Below are 23,846 nucleotides of genomic sequence, written 5' to 3' on the forward strand. Positions count from 1 at the left end.
TAGGCTGCCTTACTTAAGGCATTTAGAGGAAGGGGAGCAAACTAGATGTGAGCAGAGAACAAGGGTATGTGAGGGTGGTGGTGCCTGTGGTGAAGAGGTCACAGAGACTCAGAAAATTCTTATAGCACAGGAAGTTATGAATGCAAAGTGGCTCATAGTGAAACCGAAAGCAAGTTGTGTGCTCTCAATACTTGTCAGGCTTTTGCTTTAACTGACTGGCCCCGAACTGAATGTTTCCTGGGTGAGAGCCCAGAAATTTCCAGCATTTCAGACAACCCTTTTTGAGCCTTATTCTATCCCATATCTCATAACAGGACCCCTACCATGGAAGAGACAGTAGAAGATCCCCCCACATCAGCTGTCTTGCTGGACCACTGTCATTTCTCTCAGGTCATCTTTAACAGTGTGGAGAAGTTCTACGTCCCTGGAGGGGACATCACATGCTATTACACCCTCACCCAGCATTTCATTCCCCGTCGAAAGGATTGGATTGGCATCTTTAGAGTAAGTGCTTAATTTAGTACCAAGTGACTGGGAACTAGAGGTTCATCTTAGTTACCTGAGTGTGTGTCTGTCTCTGTATTATAAGCATTTTGCATATATGTGTGGCCAATGTTAAAATCCTAAACTAAGCTCCCTAGCACTTCTCCCTACACACACCAGCATGTGCTGTAGGACTCAAATTTTAATTTCAGTCTTAAGCTAAAATAAGATAGCAAATCATACAATCCACAAGTTTTATTATACTTTCAAAGACCAAATGTAAATGTTTTTTAAATTATCCTATTTTGAAATATTCATCTATGACTTGACTGGGGTAGGTGGCCCCTTATATAATTTCTGTGAATTTAAACGTCACTTGCTTACTTAGTACAGTGTTTAATTTGTTTTAATATAAGTATTACAAATCTGGAAAGGATGTTGAAAATTTACCTTGTCCTATATCTTGCATCCAAGAAGTTTGTTCCTGAATAAGCGTGTCTTGCTTCTTTGTGAAGATTTCCAAGAACGGAAAGTTTATGAGCTCCCTCGGTTTCCTCTTCCAGTGTCTAATCGCCCTGTCAGTTCAAGTACAGAAATGGTACTTTTTATTATAGTCAACTTACTGTCTAGCTCCTCTTCTTTCCCCCTCTGTATCTCTGTCTCTGACATCCCCTCACACACAAACACACACATCCACACTCTTACTCATTCACTCACTCACACACCATAATGACAAATCGTCCTATTTACAGAGACAGAGATAAAGGTCAAACGTAAGTAACTTACACTGCTGAGTCCCAACATAAGTGACCTTTGTTTTGACACCTCAGTATGTCATGTGCTTGTTTACCAATGCTGTTCATCCTAAAATCAGACATCGTTCTTGAGTGCACTGTGTAGGAGCTGATGCTAATTCACATTTCCTCATCGAATTCCTTCTCCTTAATTGTTTGGAATTCCAAGCTAAGTGATAGAACGATGGAAGCTGTAGGTAACAAGGCTGGTGTTTAGAGGTGGGGGTAGTGGACAACCGGAGGGACAGCCGGAGCAACTTCCAGTGAGGACTTCACTCTAAAACAGATGAGAGTCTTATGCTTTTTATTTATTTATTATTTATTTATTTTAATTAATTAATTTATTTATTTATTTTTGGCTGTGTTGGGTCTTCGTTTCTGTGCGAGGGTTTCTCTAGTTGCGGCGAGCGGGGGCCACTCTTCATCGCGGTGCGCAGGCCTCTCACTATTGCGGCCTCTCTTGTTGTGGAGCACAGGCTCCAGACGCGCAGGCTCAGTAGTTGTGGCTCACGGGCCTAGTTGCTCCGCAGCATATGGGATCTTCCCAGACCAGGGTTCGAACCCATGTCCGCTGCATTGGCAGGCAGATTCTCAACCACTGCGCCACCAGGGAAGCCCTATTTTTATTTATTTATTTATTTATTTGGCTGTGTCAGGTCTTCATTGCTACACGAGGGCTTTCTCTAGTTGCGGTGAGCGGGTGCTACTTCTTGTTGCCGTGTGTGGGCTTCTCATTGCAGTGGCTTCTCTTGTTGCAGAGCACGGGCTCTAGGCACACGGGCTTCAGTAGTTGTGGTGCGCGGGCTTCAGTAGTTGTGGTGCACGGGTTTCAGTAGTTGTGGCACGCAGGCTCAGTAGTTGTGGCTCTCGGGCTCTAGAGTGCAGGCTCAGTAGTTGTGGTGCACGGGCTTAGTTGCCCCGTGGCATGTGGGATCTTCCCAGACCAGGGCTTGAACCCATGTCCCCTGCATTGGCAGGTGTATTCTTTTTTTTTTTTTTTTTTTTTTTTTGCGGTACGTGGGCCTCTCACTGTTGTGGCCTCTCCCGTTGCGGAGCACAGGCTCTGGACGTGCAGGCTCAGCGGCCATGGCTCACGGGCCCAGCCGCTCTGCGGCATGTGGGATCTTCCCGGACCGGGGCATGAACCCGCGTCCCCTGCATCGGCAGGCGGACTCTCAACCACTGCGCCACCAGGGAAGCCCAGCAGGTGTATTCTTAACCACTGCACCACCAGGGAAGTCCCGAAAGTGTTAATTCTTTTTAAAAACAAATGTTTAAAAGCATTGTTTTTAAATGCATCTATACTTCATTCATTTCAGAGGTATTGCGTACCACAATAAGGAAATTGTGGTTAACCCAGAGAATGGCCTCTGATGTTCATTGTCACAAAGCTGTTGATTTGAACACCTACCCTAAAGTGTGTAAGCAAAGTTTAAGACTAATAAAGAGAGAACACAAACTTTTTGAGAACATATGATGTGCTAGGTCTTTGATGAGGGGTGTGTGTGTGTGTGTGTGTGTGTGTGTGTTGTGTTTGTGTGTGTTTGTGTTTTCTAATTTAATCCTTACAGCACAGCAGCCCCCTGAGGTAAGTAGTAGTATTGCTTGTGCACAGATGAATAAAGTGAATGTACTCAAGATGGTGACCTTCCCAAGGTCTCCTAGCGGTGAAGCAAGTTTGTTTGACTCCCAAACCTCTGCTTTTCTTCCTCTTTTCTGCTGAATTCCTTTGAACAACAGATGGTCAGTTAGAGAATTAAGGGCTGACTGTAAAGTTGTGTACTTCCTAGCTCACTTCTAAAGTGCTCCTGGTGTTCTTGCAGTGTAGTCTTAATCATACCCCTCAACTCCTCATTTGCCCTAACACCGCTGGTTCCCAGCACCAAGTAGGCCCTCACAAAATGTTTCTGCACGTGCAATATGCTACATCTTCTCCATAGAGTGAAAGCTACCACCAGTGATAAAGCCTAAAGTGGATGGGAGTTAGCTTTTCTTCCTTCAACGTGGAGCCCTGCGCTCCATACTCTCCTTTACCCGGGCATTTATGCGATGTTCCAAGGTTCCGGGGAGGGGAGATGTCATAGCACAAGAGGCAGGCTGCGACTAGGACTGCTCAGTTGGAAGAGCCAAGGACAGAAATCGCAGGTGGCTAGAAGTTGCTTCCTTGTTCCAAGGCAGCAGTAATTCTTAGGCCTTCCTAGATGATATTTTGGTCACAGTGCATTAAGAAACTCCAGGATGTGAATGAAGACTCCATAAAATTCCTGCTTCCTGTACCTCCACAGGTTTCAGTGGCCCAGAGGTGCTTACAGCAATGGTGTGGGTGTTAATGAGACACTAAAACATGCCCTAGTATGTGTGATGCACTTACAGCCTTTTCAACCCTGCTCTGATTCCTTAGTATATGAACATGGAATTTATTTTTAGTTCTTTTTCTTCCCACTGGGCTCAGGCAGGGTCACAATATGGCAATAAATGTAATTTTGCTTATTTGCTGAGTATTCTCCCCTTGAAGACACACGGCTCCTTTTCTATTCTCCGGTGTACTCTCATCTTCCAGATAGGATTTGAGCCGTCTTTTACCCCTCTTCACATTTAGTGAGAATGTTTTCCACTTAGCCAGCTTTCTGCTCTGAGGCATAGTTTACAGTATCCTTATATCTTATGACTTACTGCATTCCATACCTAGAAGGGGCCTTTATGACTACCAGATTGTTGTTATCTTTATCACCAAAAAGCCTTCATTAAACATGCATTAAGAAAAACACTGAAGAAAGAAAACTCTACAGATTGGACTCAGTTATCTGGTACCTCATAGTCTAAGAACACTCTTGCATCCAACCCCAACACACACATTATTTTTAAAATGCACTTTTAGGGGCTTCCCTGGTGGCGCAGTGGTTGAGAGTCCACCTGCCGATGCAGGGGACACGGGTTTGTGCCCCGGTCCGGGAAGATCCCACATGCTGCGGAGCGGCTGGGCCCGTGAGCCATGGCCGCTGAGCCTGCGCATCTGGAGCCTGTGCTCCGTGATGGGAGGGGCCACAGTGGTGAGAGGCCCGTGTACCGCAAAAATAAATAAATAAATAAATAAAATAAAATGCACTTTTAAACGCAGTGATATAACCGGGTTGGTATAGGTGACAAGACTGAATTGGACACAGGAGAGGACGAACCAGTGGAGAGGGCAGATCAGAAGTGCTTTCTGATTAAGAGGTTCCAAGAACACTGTTGTAGGAAAATAGCGGGATCAAGGTTCACAATCCCACAACTTTTCCCCATCACTCTCGGTTCTATGTCTGACTTGGAGATACAATATTTGGAACTCTTGTCCTGGGTGTTGAATGGCCAGTTTTTGTTTCCTTCTAAGACAAGTAATTTAGACTGTGTGTGTGCATACCAGTTTTTAATTGTATATATAGTTATCATAAGTCAAAAAACAAGATTTGATCCATTGTGGGTAGATCTTATCATAATGAACTTACTCTATTGTAAAATCAACATAACAAAAAGTGCATTTTACGAAGACGTGGCCCAAACCTGAGCGCTTTCAGATGCTGAACAAGAGCCTCTTGTCATTGCAGGTGGGATGGAAGACAACCCGTGAGTACTACACCTTCATGTGGGTTACTTTGCCTGTTGACCTAAACAGCAAATCTCCCAAACAGCAGGAGGTCCAGTTCAAAGGTGAGAAAAATACTGGATCAAAGGTAGAAGACAGCTAGCAGCCAAGACTAATTAATTCCCTTGAGCTTGAGCTTTCTGGGTAGATAAAAGACTTCCGGATTTTTAGTTTTCTGAATAGACCTTATTTTGGATTAAAAATCATGTTCTGTTTTCAGCTTATTACCTGCCCAAGGATGATGAGTATTACCAGTTCTGCTATGTGGATCAGGATGGTGTGGTCCGGGGGGCAAGTATCCCTTTCCAGTTCTGTCCAGAAAATGAGGAGGACATCCTGGTTGTTACCACTCAGGTCTGTAAGCATCTCATCTCAATCCCTTCCTGCCGCTAAGGGTAGCAATTCCAGGATAGGGTAGAATTTTAGTCAGTAAGCCTTTATTGAATGTCTAACAGTTAACTGTTGGGAAAATTTTATACAGTACCCATTCAAACCCACCATTCCTAAGGGAATGACTTAGGAATGTTAACAAGAATCATAACAATAAGTGATTTCTCCTTTCTCGAAAACTTCTGTAACTCAGTTGACATTCAGTTATTTAACTTTCCCAGTTACTTAATTTTTGTCATCTGCACATCTTATCACCATAGTAAATTTTATAAGCTCCTTTGAGGAGAGACACACCAGATATTCTTCTTTGTATCTCTCAGATTCATTTGCTTACTCAGTTATTTAACAGGACACCTACTTCCATCCAACACTCTGGTAGGCACTAGGGATGTAGTGAAGAATCAATGAAAATCCTGTCCCAGTCTCAAGGAGCTAAGTCTGAGAGGACAGACAAACAATATTAAGTGTTTGCAAGAAAAAACTCTGTTCTTTTGTCAATTACCCCTTTTAACTTTTTGTGGCCTTAATTTTGTTTATCTTTCTTTCTTGGTAATGGCAGCCTCAATGCTGCAATTATACAGACACACCTCTCTTACCCCGCTTCCCTACATACTGAGGGGCTGCTTCCACTTGGGGTACACAGATGTCACTACAGTGAGTGGGAATCAGCTAGACCCTAACCATCCCAGCCTATGGGAATTTTCTGCTAGAGGGACTTGAATATCCATTGAGCTATAAAGGGCCAAACATGAGTTTATGGAACGTTCTTTCGTAGGGTGAGGTGGAAGAGATTGAGCAGCACAACGAGGAGCTCTGCAGGGAAAACAAGCAGCTGAAGGACAGCTGTGTCAGCCTCCAGAAGCAGAACGCAGACATGCAGGCTAGGCTCCAGAAGAAGCAGGTATGGCTGCTGGTTAAAGGTGAACTTGGAGGTTGGAGATCAGAATCATTTTCTGTTTTTCTTGTGATCTCACGCCCTTATACTAATATCTGGCACAGATTTTAGTATATTAGAGATTTCCTTTTTATTGTTTACATATTGAAATGATATTTTCATTTAATGAATTAAATACATATACTATTAGTAAAATAATTTCATCTATTTCTTTTTACTTGTTTTAATGTTGCTACTAAAATTTTTAAATTATGTATGTGGCTTTCATGAATTAATTGGACAGCACGTTTCTAGGAGAAAAGCACCTTTATTTTGCCCACTGCTGTGTCTGCAGTGCCAGAACAGTGTCTGGTGTGTAATAGGCACTCAGTAAATATTTGTTTAATGAATTAATGGACAAATATAAGCTCCACTAGAAGAGAAATTAGGTAGATGTATTTTTTCTTCCTTTTTTTAATTGAGTTGTAGTTGATTTACAATGTTGTGTTAGTTTCAGGTGTACAGCAAAGTGATTCAGTTTTATTTTTTTATATATATTTATATATATATATATATATATATATATATATATATATTAGATACTTTTCCCATATAGGTTATTACAAAATATTGAGTATAGTTCTCTGTGCTATACAGTAGGTTCATGTTGGTTATTTATTTTATATATAGTAGTGTGTATAATGTTAATCCCAAACTCCTAAGGTAGATGTATTTTTAATATGGAAAGAACATATTAAGAACATTTTAATATAGAACTCCTTTTACTTGGATATTTCATTCACTGCTGTGTCATGCTATATGCCTGACATATAAGTGCTCAATAAATATTTGTTGGCTGCCTGAGATACTAAACACTGTCTTAGAAATGTTAAGTCCCTTTGATGTTTCAATCTACAGGAGGAGCTAGAAACCCTAAAGAGCATCAATAAGAAATTGGAACAGACAATGAAAGAGCAGAAGGACTGTTGGGAGACAGAGCTTCTTCAGTGAGTGTGACTCTTGAATGGGAGGAGCTGCTGTATTATAGACACCCTTAGGCAGGGTCCGATTAGATTTTAGAACAGTCTTCCTATTATGACAGTGATAGGTATGATTCTCCTTCTTTGATTCATGAGCTCTTTGATTCTAGGTTAGAGAATTAGTATCAGAATTGTAAGGACAAATGACCTGAATTCAAGTATTAGCGTTAAGTATTGAACACTTGCAGTTTGAGGTCAGGAAGCCAAAATAGGACTGAAGAAGAGACTAGTGGATTTAAAAATAACTCTGCAGGCTTAGGGCCAAGGCAGCCTTAAATCGTTTAAGGTCTGGGGGAGCTGACCTAGGATCAGTATTTTTTTTCACTTAGTCGTCTCCACTTCCACAGGCTGAAAGAACAAAACCAGAAGATGTCCTCAGAAAATGAAAAGATGGGAGTCAGAGTGGATCAGCTTCAGGTAGGTAATGCCAAACCTTTGCCAAAGTATATTTCCTTAGCCTTTCCACCACTCCACTGCGGTGGCCCAGGAAGATACAGCTCATTGTACTGAGGGCCTAGTGGTGGATCGCTCAGAGCATCACACTACAGTTTCAGTGTGTGTGTTTTCCGTTCTTGGCCCTCCACACCCTTTTTAACTTTTCTTTTAGCTACAAAATCTTTTCAAGCAAAGTCTTACTAAAAAGCCTGGAATGTAAAGCAGGTAGCAGCAGGACTCTCTTTTTTAGGAAGCTGTGCCTTGAAGAGGGGCTTTAAAGGGTGGCTTGTCAGATTTTACTCAGCTGAGCCTTAGATTCTCAGGTGTAAGGTAGAGCTGAAGAGTGAAGACGTTCTTAGGGGTATTTGGCAGCTGGGAGTTGCTGGGGAACACACATCTCTTTATGTTACTGCACATTTAAAAGCATTGTTCCTGTTTAGTTTTCCTTCTTTTTTATTTTGGTTACATTCACTATTTTTGCTTTAGACCCAGCTGTCAACTCAAGAGAAAGAAATAGAGAAGCTTGTTCAGGGAGTCCAAGATAAAGCAGAGCAGTTGGAGGACCTGAAAAAGGAAAACGGCCAGCTCTTTCTCAGCTTAACTGAACAGGTAGAGTCATGGAACAAAATATTTTTAGGGATTTGTGAAAAAATATATACATTGTTCTTTCTTTGCTCTATCATATACCTGGGTGTCACTGGCTGCGGGAAAGATCTCAGGGAAGCCATCTGAAATGAGGTATCTAACGGCTTTTCTCAGAAACTTACAAGAGAAGACTTGCTTTTCTCTCTGCACCCTGCTCGCTCATTAGCTTAGCAGGCCTTTCCCCAGTGCGTGCGCACATGTGCTTGTGCGTGTGCGTGTGCGTGTGTTTTCCCAGCAGTGGTACTGAAATCTGTTTTTGTGCAGAGGGAACACCGGAAGGAGCTCGAACGGACAGTGGAGGAGATGAAGCAGAAAGAAACTACTGCAGCGAAGAAAGAACAGGAGTTAACGGCATGTCTGTCTTTGGATGGCTATGTGGGAGGGAGCCTAAAGAAAGGAAGGGATAGAGCCTATTTTCAGGGGATGGACAGGATAAATGACACAGATTAGAATAGCATTTACCTCTGGACTTTCTTCTCTCTACCCAAAGGGACAGAGAATCTGCCATTTATAGACTGTTGAGGAGAGGTGGGCATTTCTAATATGTGACGAGTGAAAAGGAATATTGGAAGTTAAACTTCACGAGAGATTGTAGTAAATAGAGCCTTGGGCTAGGAATCACACAGAATAACCCCTACCCCCTTCTTAAAGAGTTTTTGTCGGGGCAGACAAATTAATGATTGTCAAATGAGCTCTACAATTAGAAGATATTATAGTGGTCAAACAAATTTTGTTATAATTAATATAATGTTAGCGATTATCATAATTATAAATTGTTCTGAGCTATGTAATATAGTAATGAAAGCCTAATTGACTAATAATTTCCTATAATACATTGTTGGAAACAAGGCCTCATGGTGATCACAGGTGCCTAGAAGCTCCATTTTCTGAACTGTTGTAAGGACATGAGAACTCCTGATGTGTGGAGAATATCCAGTTATTGGGAATGTAACTCATATCCTCTATGCATCATTCATTCATTCAATCATTATCTAATTGATCATTGAGTACCTACTGTATATAAGATACTGCGTATTTTAGCTTATATAATAAAGAATAGATGCAACAAAGTTTGAAAATCTTCAACTCACAGATCAAGTATAGCTCACAGGAATGTTTTATTGTTCTAGATGGTGTTTTTTAAAAAACTGATTTGGTGAACAGCACTTAAAAATGGGAACATTTCCCGTTAAAAGAAATTTGTATTTCCAGCTTCTTGAAAAATCAGAGGCTCTGGCAACATATGAGCCGACACTCCCGCCCAGTAGCAGTATCTGGAGCTGGAGCTGCTGACCCCTTAGATGGGTCATGCGTTCCCCATGTGGCTGCCGTCCTCACTGTTTTGTTGCATCCCACTCCTTCATTCAGTTCCATTACTTGCCAGGCCCCTATTGGCACTTTTGAGTTTGTGACCTCTGATGTAACAAAGAAATCTGCTTTAAATAATCTACAGCCATTCAAAGGTTTGAACCTCCTTGGTTTTCATGGAATACTTTGAAAGATCCAGGGGCTCCCCAGCTGTCTGACAGCAATTCTTTATTCCTCATGCATCCAAAAGTCCCCTAACTCTGACGACTATGTATCTTAGGCTTCAGGAGCCTAAGAACAAGAAAACAGCAGTGGAGGAGCAGCTAGTACAAGAGGTGGAACGCCTAAAGGCAAAGGTAGAGGCCGGGAAAGCCTGTTTCTTAGAGAAGTACAAAGAGTGTCAGCGGCTCCACAAACAGATCAGGCAACTCAGGGCTGCCGCACGGGTAGGTGACAGAGATGAGGGGCCCAGGAAGCAAAGGGTGTGAAGGTTTGTGGCTCCTGGACCAAGCCCAGAGGATTGTACACCCTTGTTAAGGAGCATACACCCTCTGCTAAAAAGAGGGATGGAGTATGGGGCCAGAAACCAGCCTGGAGATCCCCAGAAATAGAGGCCCCAGCTCAGCCATGGGTCTCAGGGAAGGTTTTTTTTTTTTGCAGTACGCAGGCCTCTCACTGTTGTGGCCTCTCCCGTTGCGGAGCACAGGCTCCGGACGCGCAGGCTCAGCGGCCACGGCTCACGGGCCCAGCCGCTCCGCGGCATGTGGGATCTTCCCGGACCAGGGCACGAACCCGTGTCCCCTGCATCAGCAGGCGGACTCTCAACCACTGCGCCACCAGGGAAGCCCTCAGGGAAGGTTTTTATAACCATTGAGCAGGTTTCTGTACAGACTCAGATAGTGCTTTCTTATTTCTGCCTTTTGAGGAAGTGAACCAGGACCAGAAGAGCCAGCAGGAGCCAGTGGGGGTGGGGAACCAGGGGCCTGCAGTCAGCACTGTCATCGGGTAGCCCCCTTTCGCATTACTACCTCAGGGTCGGCTAGAAGTGCACAGCATTCAAATAAAAAATCTTGAAAAAAAAAACCCACAACTGGTAGGATTAGCTTAAAGTGTTTTTGTGAGGTATTCGCATGTGTGTGTATACAGGCAGGTGTCGGGAAGCGCTGAAGCATGCCTATGAGTTTTGGCTCCATGAAACTAGTCAGGTGAACCCATCGTACTGGGAAGCCCAGGACCGCAGTCTGGGTTCCTTTTAGCCTTGGATAAATGCCTTCCAGGGTTCCTTCTTCCTCAGTGTAACTTGAGTCCACATGCTTGTCTTCACACTGGGAGGGAGTCACACCAGCCTAACTCAGTGCTTCTCGCTGTGTTGGGTGAGATGTTTATTCAAGACAAAGATGATGATTGTTTCCATGGTTGCGTGGGGTTTAAAAAAAGCTCAGTTTATCCCTAATTCTGTTAAGCCAGTCTTGAGGTTTCCCCCAAGCTAACTTTTTCTCTCTTTGGTCACTTACTCCCAGCTAAACCAAACGAAACTGGCATCTTGATGCCAGCCCAAGCCTTCAGGCATTTTGTTAAGTCATTTTTCTGTAAGTCAGCATCACCTCCATGGTACCACTCCTCCCTACCCCCATTTCCTTCTCCACCACCTCAGTCCCACCACTTTGGACAGCCAGATCCTCTCTGATCTTGTTTTACCCCACCTTGGATCCAGACTGCAATAGGTGGTCCTAATCCTAATTTTTTTTTTGACAGGACCAGAACTTTGACCTGTCAAAAAGACTGAGTGAGAACAAGATTATATATAACGTTCTGCAGAAAGAGAAAGAGAGAATGGAAGAAGAAAATGGTGTAAGTGTGTAAAAGACTTTTTAAGGGAAGGAGCAGGGTGACCCAGAGATGTGATGATAACATAAAAAGTTAAACAAAAGAGCCCTTTCTGGGACATTGGATGAGACAGTTGCTCCCAAACAAAGGGTACATTTCATCTGGTTTCCTAATCTACCGCAAAACCCATTCTTTGTTCTGTAACTGAAGCTTGTTTGGCATGGCAGTAGTGACCTTGAAAGGAACAGCCTTGATGAAGATCTAACTTATTATTTTTGCTTTTAACTCCACAGCTATTCTAAGTATTGTCTTTGGGGAGTAATATCCTACATCATTTTTGTGCTAGCTGAGGGACCCTTTTCCTTCAGCACAACTTTTTTCTTTTTCTCTGCTGCCAAACCAGGAGCAGAAGTGGTGGTCTGTACCAGTGCTGGACCCATGGTAGGCCCCAAATAAATACCATGCATTCATTCATTCATCAGTTCATTCTTTCATCCAACCAGTATTTATTTTCTGCTGTATGCTAACACATTATTATTGATTGATTGAGGATGATGGCAGCAAATAAGGTTGAACTTGAAGTCATTCTCACGTGCTTGCTGGCATCAAAGAGCAGGTGTCCATGCATTCTGGCTGCTCCTCCGATCCACACCTCCAGCCATTCTCCATCTCTACCCTCTCCATAACCTTCTGGGCTGTGCCTTCAAGTGATCATTTCTACCTTTGATTATATCATTTATGCCAATGTGTTTCAATTTTGCAGAAAGACTTTGGGGTCTGTTTCTGGTCCTGTCATTCTCATCCTCTTGATTTAGTTAGCGGTACTTTGACTTTGAAATAGTCGATGGTGTGGGCTGGGGGTGGGGGAAGGGTGTGCAGCGGATGGGGAGGAAGAATGCACACAACTTGCAGCAAGAAGAGAAAGATCTGATATTTGGAGCTTTGTTAGGAACTGTAGTAAAACCCTCTGAAGATGTTAAGAGGAAATTTACTGATTTTCTTTTTTCTAAGAACTTTAAACGCTGCCTGTCCCCCTTGTGGCTTGATCTCTTACATTCTTTCTCTCTCTCGCATTCCCTCCCTCTCTTTTTTCCTCCCTCTCACTCTCTGTTGGCATATCCATTTAATGGGATAAAACATGAAGAGGGAAAATTATATCAGATGAATATTCACACTATGTAAGAAAATTGTTCTAGGAAGGAGACTAAAAAGCATTCTGCTCTCAATAATGTGTAACAATTTCAATCTTAATATAGCTCCCACCACCCTCACATATCCATAAAACTTCTGTACCCCCTTCAGTTGGTGTGTATTTAAAGGTTTAAAATTCCTTTTTGCATTCATTCTAAACAAAATTCAATACATATTTAAATTCAGATATTAAGAACTCAGATCTTTGGAATACTGAGGCTGCTGCTTCCCCTTTTGAAGGATTATGGTTTATCATTTCTTGGGCTTCTCCAGTGCCACACTGTTAATTGAGAACTACCTGTAATGGGCATCCCTGGCCAGTTCCTTGTGGCCATTTGTTGTTGGCTTTTAACATGTCTCTTTAAATACTCTATCCTTAGCTTTTGAAGATGGAGAACAGCACACTGCTGAGTTACATGGGTCTGAATTATGACTCTTTGCCGTATCAAGCGCCTGCTTCGAATCAAGGAGGTGCGAGACCAAACCCAGGACTTGTCTATGGAAACCCATATTCTGGTAAGACAACTTTGCCATTCGAGGTGGAGGCCCCTGCTTGCATCCCTTTCCTCCAATAAATTTTCTTTTTATCTGAAATGCTAATTAAGACCAGCTTCATTGTTAAGACTTGTTGGGCAGAAGCTGAGTACCCAACAGAAAGACTGCCAGGCAAGAAGTGTTAATTGAGAAATAAATCTGAATCTAGAAGACACAAATAGATCATTCGCCTAGAGGCAGCAGACACAAATTGAGTCCCGTGGCTATATTCCAAATATATGAGTCAGAGAAATGTCTCTGTGTAGAAGATATATACATCTAAAGCTGAGGAGGCTAATTAAGATTTGGAAGTGGAAGCACGAGAGGCGGACTGTGCCACCCAGGATGGGCTGTTAGGCAGCCACCCCCGTGGCCTGACCAAGGGTAGCAGGGATGTGCTCAACAGAGACTCCTGAGTGGTTTGGAGGACAGGAAGTGGGGTGACAACCAGTCTTGTCATTGAAGGACCCGGGGTCAGATGTCTTTGCCAAACAGGGAACTTTACTCCTTTTTTGTCTCCAAAGCGATATGAGACCTCATTTGCTTTTTTGCGACAGTTTAAAGCAGTCCTGTTCTCTTTTTTTTTTTTGCGGTACACGGGCCTCTTACTGTCGTGGCCTCTCCCGTTGCGGAGCACAGGCTCCGGACGCGCAGGCTCAGCGGCCATGGCTCAGGGGCCCAGCCGCTTAGTGGCATGTGGGATCTTCCCAGACCGGGGCACGAACCTGTGTCACCTGCATCGGCAGGTGGACTCTCAACCACTGCGCCACCAGGGAAGCCCAGTCCTGTTCTCTTAACAGTCACAATCTGATCTTTGCAACAGGCAGGGGTACAAGTTTATTTTTCCTTAGAAGTATATTTTTAAACATTTCATTTAAAAAATGACTGTGTGGATTTGGTCTTAAAATCTATTCTCAGACTATTTCCGTGTTAAATTGTTACTGTTTTCATTAAAATCTCATTTTCTCCACACTGAAAATAGGTTTATTGTTTTTTTCTGATTATATAATGGCTACTGAAAATGCCACTTCATTATTTTTTCCTCTTTTCCCACTATCCTTGACCTAGATCCCCTCTATCAAAGTAGATGGTATATATGAGAGCTAAAGAATCAGAAGGGGAACAATGAGGGTTACAAAAAACAGCTGCTAGAACACAGCTGGAGAATGTATTCTAAGGATGCATTTCATTGAGTGCAGTCTTTTTTATTACCTTCAGGTATCCAAGAAAGTCCTGCCCCCAGCCTGGTAAGTATTTGATTCCTGAGATTGCCCACAGCAAATCTTTGAGAAGATTTCCCTTCCTGCTCCATCCAGTTCACGGGAGAACCGTAGGGAGACTGGTTCACTGTGATAATCCAAGTCAGCAGGGTCAATTTGGTCAGTGCCGAAAGCTGAGAGAGCCTGTTAGGGCGGGGAGAAGAAAACACAGTTCATCCATCAGTGTTCCGCTGAAGATTTTTCACCTGTGAATTGAGTTTGGTAGAAGGACTAGGGAGGAGATATGAACCAGGCAGGTAGCCAAACAAGGTATGTCCAGTGCCCCTTCCAGGCAGTATTACATCCTTTCAATCCTGGGGTTAGAGAATGCCCCAGTGAGTAGCTCCAAATGTGAATTTGTTCATTCATCCTCTATTTCTTGATCACCTACCATCTGCCAAGCATGATGCTAGGTGCTGAGGATATAGTAGAAAGTCAGACACAGTCTCTGCCGCATATAGCTTACATTAGGACTGACCTCTTTGCTCTTCCTCCCAGCTCTCCATCAAGAAATGCCCCACCTGCAAATCAGACTTTCCTGATGACTTGTTTGATCACACCTTGGAGCAGCACATGCAGCCCCTTAGTTTGAATTGTCCAATTTGTGACAAGGCCTTCCCAGCAAAAGAGAAGCAGATCTTTGAAGACCATGTGTTGTGCCACACTCTCTAAGTGTCCCGGCCTCTTGGATCTATACTGTACGTGGATTTTATAGAGTAGAAGCTTCTACTATGAGTTATGACCCAAGATCCTGCCTAACCTGAATCATTAGGGATTTACTTAGTCCTGCTGCCCTATAGGTGGAGTCATGTCGATTATCTGAAGCATAGTGTTAACGGCTGTTACTTCCATCCTTGTGGGTTTTAGTACCTTTTAAGTCACATAACTCCAGCTGTGTCAGCCTCTCAACTAAAATGCCCATTCTTGCGAGGGTCTCCAGCATAAAGGCCCTGGGTTGGAGCTGACCTGGCTGTTCACAGGAGGCCTGACTCGAGTACTAAGTGAGTAGTTTTCCAGGTTGTCCCACTGCCATTCAAGGTCAGGCCTTGAGTGTGTTTGTACTCAGTCCTCAGTCCTAACCCTGGGGCTGGTGACTGATCAGAGGTTGAGAATTTCTACCTCCTCCTCAGGCCTCCTTCTCCAACTAATTTAGAATAGTCAAAAAAGGCATGGCAGAGAACCCAGATATCCAATTTGGATACCAAAGTTTTCTCATCTTGATTTCCCAGCTCCCGACGGAAGCATTCCTGAACAATGGACATGAAATATTTCACTCACAGAAAGGGTTTCTCTCTGGATACCTCTGACTGGCATTTTCTACTCTGGTTTTTTCCTGTGCACATAACTATTATTGTTGTAAGTCCTTTCTTAATGGTTAGTGGGACTTGTTAGAAACTGTATGGGTTTGCAACTTTCTGAGCAGGTGAGTTTGAATATGGATAAGTTAGAATAAGAACTATTGTTAATCGCTTTAATACTAAAAATAAACTAGTCCTCTATTCAGGGACTTTGGTAATTTAAAATAAACCTTGAGTTCATGTTTTTTTATTTTTAAGCTTGTGGGGAAAGTATAATCAAAAGGATTGTCGGAATTATAGACTCCACCAAGGATTTCTCTTCACCTGTCTTAACTAGTCAACAAAAGAGTGTCCTGGCCATTATCTTGAGGTGGAGAGGGAGGTGACGAAGCATTAGTTTGAGAAATCTGGAGCCCTGACTTTCTTGTTCTAACTTTCTGTGCATTTTTGAAAGGGTGTGGATTTGGGCACCTTTTGTGAACTAACTTCAGTTCCCTCCATCCAGATCTGCCTAATTGAACTATAAGAAGCAATTCCATTTTCTCCACCCCAGGGACTGAACAAATGGAAATGACTCCCAGGCCGTCAGCCAGCTAGCTGGTCACTGTAGAGACTTTTACAGAAACTTTTGAATGATGTGAAACATGATGCTGTGCATCAGGTTGAGCCAGTTATAGCTCTGCATTCCTTCTGTGGTTTTCCCTGACGTGACTAAGTTAGGCCTTAGACTAACTGTATTGTCCTAGTCACAGCTCCTCACCTTTATTTCTCCTTTGATAAAATGAAGATGAGACTATACTCCCACTGCTTCTCCCGTATCACCATTTCGATATGATGTCTCTTGGACTCATAAGCCTTTGCCCTGTAAGAATCAGATGTGACATTAAGACAAAGTTTAGAATAGAAATATAGGACTTCCCTGGTGGCGCAGTGGTTAAGAATCCGCCTGCCAGTGCAGGGGACAAGGGTTGGATCCCTTGTCCAGGGAGTTCCCACATGCCCCGGAGCAACTAAGCCCGTGTGCCACAACTACTGAGCCCACGTGCCGCAACTACTGAAGCCTGCGCGCCTAGAGCTCCACAACAAGAGAAGCCACGGCAATGAGAAGCCTGCGCACCGCAACGAAGAGTAGCCCCCGCTCACCGCAACTAGAGAAAGCCCACGCGCAGCAACGAAGACCCAACGCAGCCAAAAAAATAAATGAATGAATGAATAGAAATATAACGGGGAGAGAGTAACACAGTTTTTCTGGCAGATACCCTTCCTGCAAAATTTCTGTTGCTCCCCAGATAGTTCCAGTGAAGAATTGCAGTTTCATTTATTTTATACTAGTCAGCTCTTAATTAAGCACACGAATGGAGAGGAGCAGTGGTGCACATAACCCAAATCAGCGAATACCATTTTCTGGTGAATCACCCACCCTTTGCCCCTGCTACCCTGAGGGTTACCGTGATTATCAACAGCAGCAGGAGCCCTTCCACAGGCTTGGTACAAAAAAGCAGTTGAGGTGTTAATCATCCTTTTTGCTGGATGTAAAACAAAGCATCTTTAACCACTGTTCATTATCCCCAGCTGCTCTTACCAAGGCTTTGAAGGGGAAATTACGCTCCAGGCATCTACTAGTGGTAAAGGAAACAGTCATTCTTACATAATCCAATCATCACCCCAGCCTTTCCCGTCTATACCTCTTACACCCACAGATTTTAAAGCTGGAAAATTCCTGCAAGAAATAACAGCTTGTGGGAGCAAAATGGATTTGAGAATCTGTGTACTTATTATGGCAACAAGTTTTCCTTCCTAGTTCATTTTCTCTTTTCTAATATTAAAATGTTTTTGCGTTACCTTAGCACACTCACTAAGCAGTGGGGAAAAAAGTCACCCTGGCATACATGAGTGTGAGTGGTGAAGGAAAGCTAACCTAAAATCAGAGAAGGGAGAGTTGGCAAGATATTTGGTAAACTTAGACCCCTAAGAACACCTGTAGCTTCAGCCCTTTTGCCTCATCTTGCTAAAAATTGGGATGAAATGGAACTGCCTTGATGTTTAAATATGATCCTGGGATTCGAGTGATTTTCTACAGTGGCTGTGGACTGCACTGAGCTAAGCACTTTCTAACCTGGTCTCCTAGCAACAAATGCTAATGAGATGGTAGGCTGTGGCAAAAAGATGCCGTCCATTACCTAGGGAAAAAAGCAAAATGGACTCAGCATAACATAGAGATCAAACCTGAAGAGATAGCACCTAATTCTCCTGAGTTAACCAACAACAGGCCACAAGCTCGGGGAAATTACACTGAGATCTCCTTAATTGATCTCATATAAATATTAAAATAATGGCTTTATAAGCATGTAGTGCTTTATAGTTTAGAATACATTTCATATAGTCCATGTATACTTTCAGTAACCCTTTGAAACAGAGAGCTTTTTTTAAATTTATTAATTATTTTTGGCTGCATTGGGTCTTCTTTGCTACGCGGGCGGGCTTACTCTAGTTGCGGTGCGCGGGCTTCTCATTGAGGTGGCTTCTCTTGTTGTGGAGCACGGGCTCTAGGCGTGCGGGCTTCAGTAGTTGTGGCACGTGGGCTCAGTAGCTGTGGCTCACAGGCTTAGTTGCTCCACAACATGTGCAATCTTCCCAGACCAGGAATCAAACCCGTGTCTCCTGCATTGGCAGGCAGATTCTTAACCACTGCGCCACCAGGGAAGTCCCTGAAACAGCTATTAACTCCCATTTTTATAGATGAATAAGATGAAACGTGGAGAAATAACCTGCTAAAAGTGGAAACAACCCAAATGTCCGTCAGTTGATGAGTGGGTAAATATGATATAGCCATACAACGGGATATTATTTGGCAATAAAAAGGAACGAAGTACTGAGATGTCACAACATGGACGAACCTTGAAAACATGCTGTGAAAGCAGCTAGTCACAGAAGATCACATACTGCATGATTCCGTTATATGAAATGTCCAAAATAAGAAAATATTCTGTGGAAATAAAATAGATTAGTATTTTCCTAGGGCTGGGTGTTGGGGGAAATGGAGAATGACTGCTAATGGGTGTGGAGATTCTTTCTGGGGTAGAGAAAATGTTCTAAAATTTATTACAGAGATGGTTGCACAACTGTGTGACTATACTAAATACCACTGAATTATACACTTAACAGGTGAATTGTGTGCTATGTGAGTTATATCTCAAGTTGGTATGTTTTTAAAAGGTTAAAAGGATGTCTTTTTTTTTTTTTTTGGCCATGCCATGTGGCATGCGGGATCTTAATTCCCCAACCAGGGATCAAACCTGTGCCCCCTGCATGGAGAGCGTGCAGTCTTCACCACCAGACCGCCAGGGAAGTCCCTAGGATGTCTTAAATACAGATACAGAGCAGGTTCAGCACTGTTGACCTTGGTTAAATCACACTTGTCAGTACAACCCCTGCCTCAGCAGTGTTGGGTTCTCCCCCTCTCTTGGGCTGGAGGCAGCGCTTCAGTTGTGATTAGTAGCATCAGGCCAATTAATGGTAGCCTACCATCTGGCCAGCAGCATTGGTGGTCTCTGGGAATATCTATTTTGTGGAGATGAATGGACCCAATAAAGTTGGGGTAAAGAGTCACCAGCCCACAAATCCCAGGTAATCATATGAAGGGATCCAGCCTGCTCTGCCTAGTGTTATTACTTTCTCCCTGTGGAAAGAAAGAATATGACACTCTGGGGAACTAAGTCTGTCGTTTACCCAGTCAGTCAACATTTAGTGAGCACCCACAGTGTGCAGAGCTAATACAGGGCCAGGATTTTTTTTTTTTTTTAATAGAAAAGTTCTTCCCTCGAGGGATCTGCAAGATTAATGAAGACATTCTGTCTGCCCTCTGGGAGCCCTCGAACTGCTGGGGGAGAGATTCTCAGGTTTCAGGGGTCTCCTAATCTGTTGGGGAAATGAGATTAACTGCCCAATTTAAGGACGCAAAGATAAGGGACATCATCTCGCAAACTGAAGACATGAGGGCTATGGGACCTGAGTGTTAATTAAGATGTGAGCAAAGCCCAAGTTAATGTCGTCTTATATGAGTGTGCTTTGGAAGAGGTTGAGGGACAAAAATGGCAGACCAAAATGGGGAGGGTATCCTGAGGGTCTCTACAAAGGGGGAGAGAGAAGCCGCTCCAGAATGCAAAGAACTTTGAAGCAAAAGTACTAGCATATAAAAAGAAACAAGTTTCTGTCCTGAAAGACACTCCAGTCAGTTGAACCACATCTAACAAGCTCATTTGAGCTCAAAAGGGACAGGAGGGAGGGTGGCGAAGGGTGTCAGTTTTAAGGATATAGGAGTGTCTCAGAGCCCCAGGCTTAAGATTCCCAGCCCTCAGGGCTAGAGTGCTAGGTGACACAGAGACATCATCCCTTGCCATTTGTTACCCCTGCTTCTCTGCCTCTGAGTCAAACCTCTTTCACTGCAGTCTGATTCTCTGCCTCCCAGACTGCATGATGGAAACTGGTTGCTGCTTATCTGAGTTTTTAGGCTACTCTGCTTTAAAAAAAAGAGTTGTGAAAGGAAAGGATGGGAATCTCAGTCCAACTCTAGATTCCCTGAGGGAGGGACTTGTTTGGCCCTGCTAGGGTGAACCAATGCACTCACTCCTTGTTCAGTCAACTGTGGCCAGAATGTGCGGTCACCCTGCACCAACCTGGCAGCTCTGAGTCACTGCAGGGATAGGAAGGGAGGTGCATGGGGAGAGGAGAGTACCAGAGAAGATGGTCTGAGCTGAGCGTGCAACAGATAATTGCAATAATTTATAACAAATGCTGCGGGTGGGAGGATGGGATTCAAATCTGATTAAAGGATGAGTGGCCTTTAGGTGGAGAAAACTGGGCAGGATGCCATAATAGAGCGCAGGATGGGGACTTCCGTGGTGGTCCAGTGGTTAAGACTCTGCACTCCCAGTGCAGGGGGCCCAGGTTCGATCCCTGGTCAGGGAACTAGAACCTGCATGCTGCAACTAAAAGAGCCCGTATGCCACAGCTAAAATCCGCGCATGCCACAACGAAGGTCCCGCACACGGCAGCGAAGATCCCGCGTGCCACAGCTAAGAACCAGGCACAGCCAAATAAATAAATAAATTTTTTTTTAAAGACAAAGGATGGAATACTACCGAGCAATAAAAAGGAGCAAACCTGGCACATGCAATAACTTGACTGACATCTCCACAGAATTAAGCTAAATTTGAAAGCATTTTAAATTACATACTATATATTCTGTTCATTTAACACTCTTGAAATTTCAAAATTATAGAAATGGAGACTAGGCTACTGATGCTGGGGGTTAGGTAGAAGGGAGGTTGGGGTGTGAGGGCTATGTGAGGAAGGGGTCCTTGTGCTGTATCTTGACTCTGGTGGTGGATCCACAAACCTACATGTGATAAAAATGCATTGAACCAACTATGTAATGAGAACCAGAAAAATGGGAAATTGAATAAGGTAGGTGAATTGCATCAACGTTGATATCCTGGTTGTGATATTGTACTAAGGTTTTGCAAGATGTTGCCACTGAGGGAAGCTGCATTAAAAGGTGCATGTGAGGGTTTCCCTGGTGGCGCAGTGGTTGAGAGTCCGCCTGCCGATGCAGGGGACATGGGTTCGTGCCCCGGTCCGGGAAGATCCCACATGTCGCGGAGCGGCTGGGCCCGTGAGCCATGGCCGCTGAGCCTGCGCGTCCGGAGCCTGTGCTCCGCAACGGGAGAGGCCACAACAGTGAGAGGCCCGTGTACCGCAAAACAAAAACAAACAAAAAAAAGGTGCATGTGATCTCTCTATTATTTCTTAAAATTGTACATGAATCTACAATTACCACAAAAGTAAAGTTTTATTTTCTAAAAAAGAGCAGGAGCTTCAAAAAGCAGGTCATGACAAGGAGATTGCAACAATCCGTGTGATGAGAGCACGGCGTTCCTAGTGGGGCAGAGTGAGAAAGGAGGAGGCTGGAAAGGTTAAATCCAGCCTGGGAAAGGCCTTGTATACCGTCCTGAGGAATAATCTGGACTTGGTCCTATTAAAGGCAATAGAGAGCTTTTGAGGTCTTATAATAGGGGAGTGATGTAGTCAAACATATTCTAGAATGATCCCTGTGGTTCTAGGTTGTGGAAGCACTGTGGAGAATGGATTGGGTGTAGGGATAATAATCAGGGGAAGCCGGGAGGAAGGGAGACCAGTTAGGAGACCACTACAGTGGTTCAAGAGAGCTCAGGAGGGCCTGGACCAGACAGTGGAGATGCAGAAGGGAGGGAAAACCAGAGCTATTTAGGAGTTGAAGTCAACAGGACTTTTGTGATCAATTAGGTGCCAAAGAATGAGGTTATATTAATTTCCATAACAACACTAACTGGGTGCCTTAAAGCAACAGAAAGTTATTCTTTCACAGGGGCAGATTCTGGAGGCTCTTAGAAGTTCAAAACCAAGGTGTTGGCAGGACCACACTCCCTCCCGAGGCTGGAGGGGACAGTCTGTCCTTTGAGTGGCTGTTGGCATCCCTTGGCTTGCAGCGTCATGCCAGTCTCTGCCTCCGTGGTCACAATACCTCCTCTTCTCAGTATGTCTCCTCCTCCAAGTGTCTCTTAAGGGCACTCCTCATTGGATTTAGTACCCACCTAGATAACCCAAGATAAGCGCCTCTCAGGATCCTTAATCACATCTTTCTTCTTATAAGGCAGTATACTTTATCCATATAAGGTAGTAATTATAAGACATGGACATCTCTTTTCAACCTGCTACAGAGAGGTAGGGAAGAATAGATGATAACTACGATTCTGACCCAGACCACCAAGATAGATGATACAGAAGGGAGAGTTGCTCTCAGGCAGAGAGTTGAAGTTTTAAGCATATTGAATCTGAGGAACTTGCAGGAATAGACAGTAGATGATTGGAGAAATGTTTCTGCAAGAAGATGGGCTGGGGGACTTCCCTGGTGGTCCAGTGGTTAAGAATCCGCCTTACAATGCAGGGGACGTGGGTTCGACCCCTGGTGGGGGAACTAAGATCCCACATGCCACGGGACAACCAAGCTCGTGCACCACAACTGGAGAAAAGCCTGTGTGCCACAATTAAGACCTGATGCAGCCAAATAAGAAGATGGGTTGGAGCTGCAAGTTGTTACTGACACAGGGCAGTGTAGCTGCAGCCATGGGAATGAGTGTGCTAACGTGGAGGGTCAGTTGAGGACAGGCCCTGAATAACATCAACTTTCGGGGCTAGGCAGCCATCCAAGAAGCAGAAGAAAGCTGCCACCTGAAAGCCGAGGGGTGAAACAGCTTCAGAAAATGAGTTCAACAGTGTCAAATACTAGCAGGTAAATTAGGTGCAAAGGAATCATTAACAAAGGAAAAGAAAAACATATGGAAAGAAGACGTGCAAGTGAAGTATAAGGTGATGGAGGCCTAAGTAATTTAGTCAGTTTTAGCTATATCAGTAGGGCTAGAAAGAAACCTTTGATTTCAGGAACTAAACGTTGACAGGCAGATGCGCTTCTTTTCTCTCTTTAAAAACCAGTATTTGCTCATTAAAGAACATTTGAAATGCATGAAATAGAAATAAAAGAAATATAGTTCCATCAAGCAATCACTATTAACATTTCCATCCAGTTCTTTCTATGCATAGGTGACCTTAAAAAAAAAAATTATTTATACGTGTGTGCTCCTGTGTGTGCATAGCCACCTGCCTTGATTTCAAACATAAGGATCCTTCTCTAAATCCTCCTGGAGGATCTGTCTCCAGGTAGGGAGACTGAGTTCTGGACCTTGGTGAGGCTCCCCCAGGGCGAGCTGCAGGAGCCTCGGCCTCCCAACCTGGGCCATCTTCCTGCACCTCCTCCCGCAGAAGCTGCTGCACTGGTCTGGCCTGGACAAACACCAGGCACTTTTCTCTGGGTCAGTATTTCACATCCGTTGTCAGAGGCTAATCCTTTCTCAACATCTGCTCCCTGGGGTGTTGTTCACTGCCCCGATACCTCTGATACCACCTGGTCTCTCTACAAGCCCCCAAGGCAGAGGTGTTTTCTCCACCTTACTGCTTCTTGGTGTTGATCCTCCTCTCCTTTTTGAATCCTATACCCTTTGCCTGAGCCAATAATCTCCCGCCAGTTACAAGAAGAAGCCCCCTCCACCTG

General features: G+C 43.9%; 1 protein-coding gene and 2 long non-coding RNA genes across 6 annotated transcripts in view; 1 reads left to right on the plus strand and 2 right to left on the minus strand.

Moving 5' to 3' along the window:
* Window positions 1–1,038, minus strand: part of LOC125962193 (uncharacterized) — a 13,487-nt gene extending 12,449 nt beyond the window's left edge. Inside the window, exon 1 of the long non-coding RNA XR_007473693.1 lies at window positions 934–1,038. This is a non-coding gene — a long non-coding RNA (uncharacterized LOC125962193). The remainder of the gene's footprint in view (window positions 1–933) is intronic.
* The window catches only part of CALCOCO2 (calcium binding and coiled-coil domain 2), a 22,757-nt gene extending 6,828 nt beyond the window's left edge, over window positions 1–15,929 (plus strand). For 2 of the 4 annotated variants that reach the window (XM_004282658.4, XM_033411129.2), the window contains exons 2-13: window positions 315–504; window positions 4,862–4,964; window positions 5,120–5,253; window positions 6,065–6,190; window positions 7,082–7,170; window positions 7,551–7,620; window positions 8,125–8,247; window positions 8,548–8,634; window positions 11,347–11,442; window positions 12,990–13,125; window positions 14,362–14,390; window positions 14,901–15,929. In XM_004282658.4, coding sequence (XP_004282706.1) covers window positions 325–504; window positions 4,862–4,964; window positions 5,120–5,253; window positions 6,065–6,190; window positions 7,082–7,170; window positions 7,551–7,620; window positions 8,125–8,247; window positions 8,548–8,634; window positions 11,347–11,442; window positions 12,990–13,125; window positions 14,362–14,390; window positions 14,901–15,074 — 1,347 coding nt within the window. In that variant the 5' untranslated portion in view covers window positions 315–324 and the 3' untranslated portion in view covers window positions 15,075–15,929. Of the gene's footprint in view, window positions 1–314; window positions 505–963; window positions 1,082–4,861; window positions 4,965–5,119; window positions 5,254–6,064; window positions 6,191–7,081; window positions 7,171–7,550; window positions 7,621–8,124; window positions 8,248–8,547; window positions 8,635–11,346; window positions 11,443–12,989; window positions 13,126–14,361; window positions 14,391–14,900 lie in introns of those variants that run through there. The other 2 variants (XM_049702542.1, XM_049702543.1) reach the window with 2 other exon arrangements.
* Window positions 13,985–23,846, minus strand: part of LOC117197760 (uncharacterized) — a 22,720-nt gene continuing 12,858 nt past the window's right edge. Inside the window, exons 2-3 of the long non-coding RNA XR_004478620.2 lie at window positions 16,461–16,562; window positions 13,985–14,546 (exon numbers count right to left, since the gene is read on the minus strand). This is a non-coding gene — a long non-coding RNA (uncharacterized LOC117197760). The remainder of the gene's footprint in view (window positions 14,547–16,460; window positions 16,563–23,846) is intronic.

This window comes from Orcinus orca, chromosome 19 (assembly GCF_937001465.1).
Source record: "Orcinus orca chromosome 19, mOrcOrc1.1, whole genome shotgun sequence".
Taxonomy (NCBI): domain Eukaryota; kingdom Metazoa; phylum Chordata; class Mammalia; order Artiodactyla; family Delphinidae; genus Orcinus; species Orcinus orca.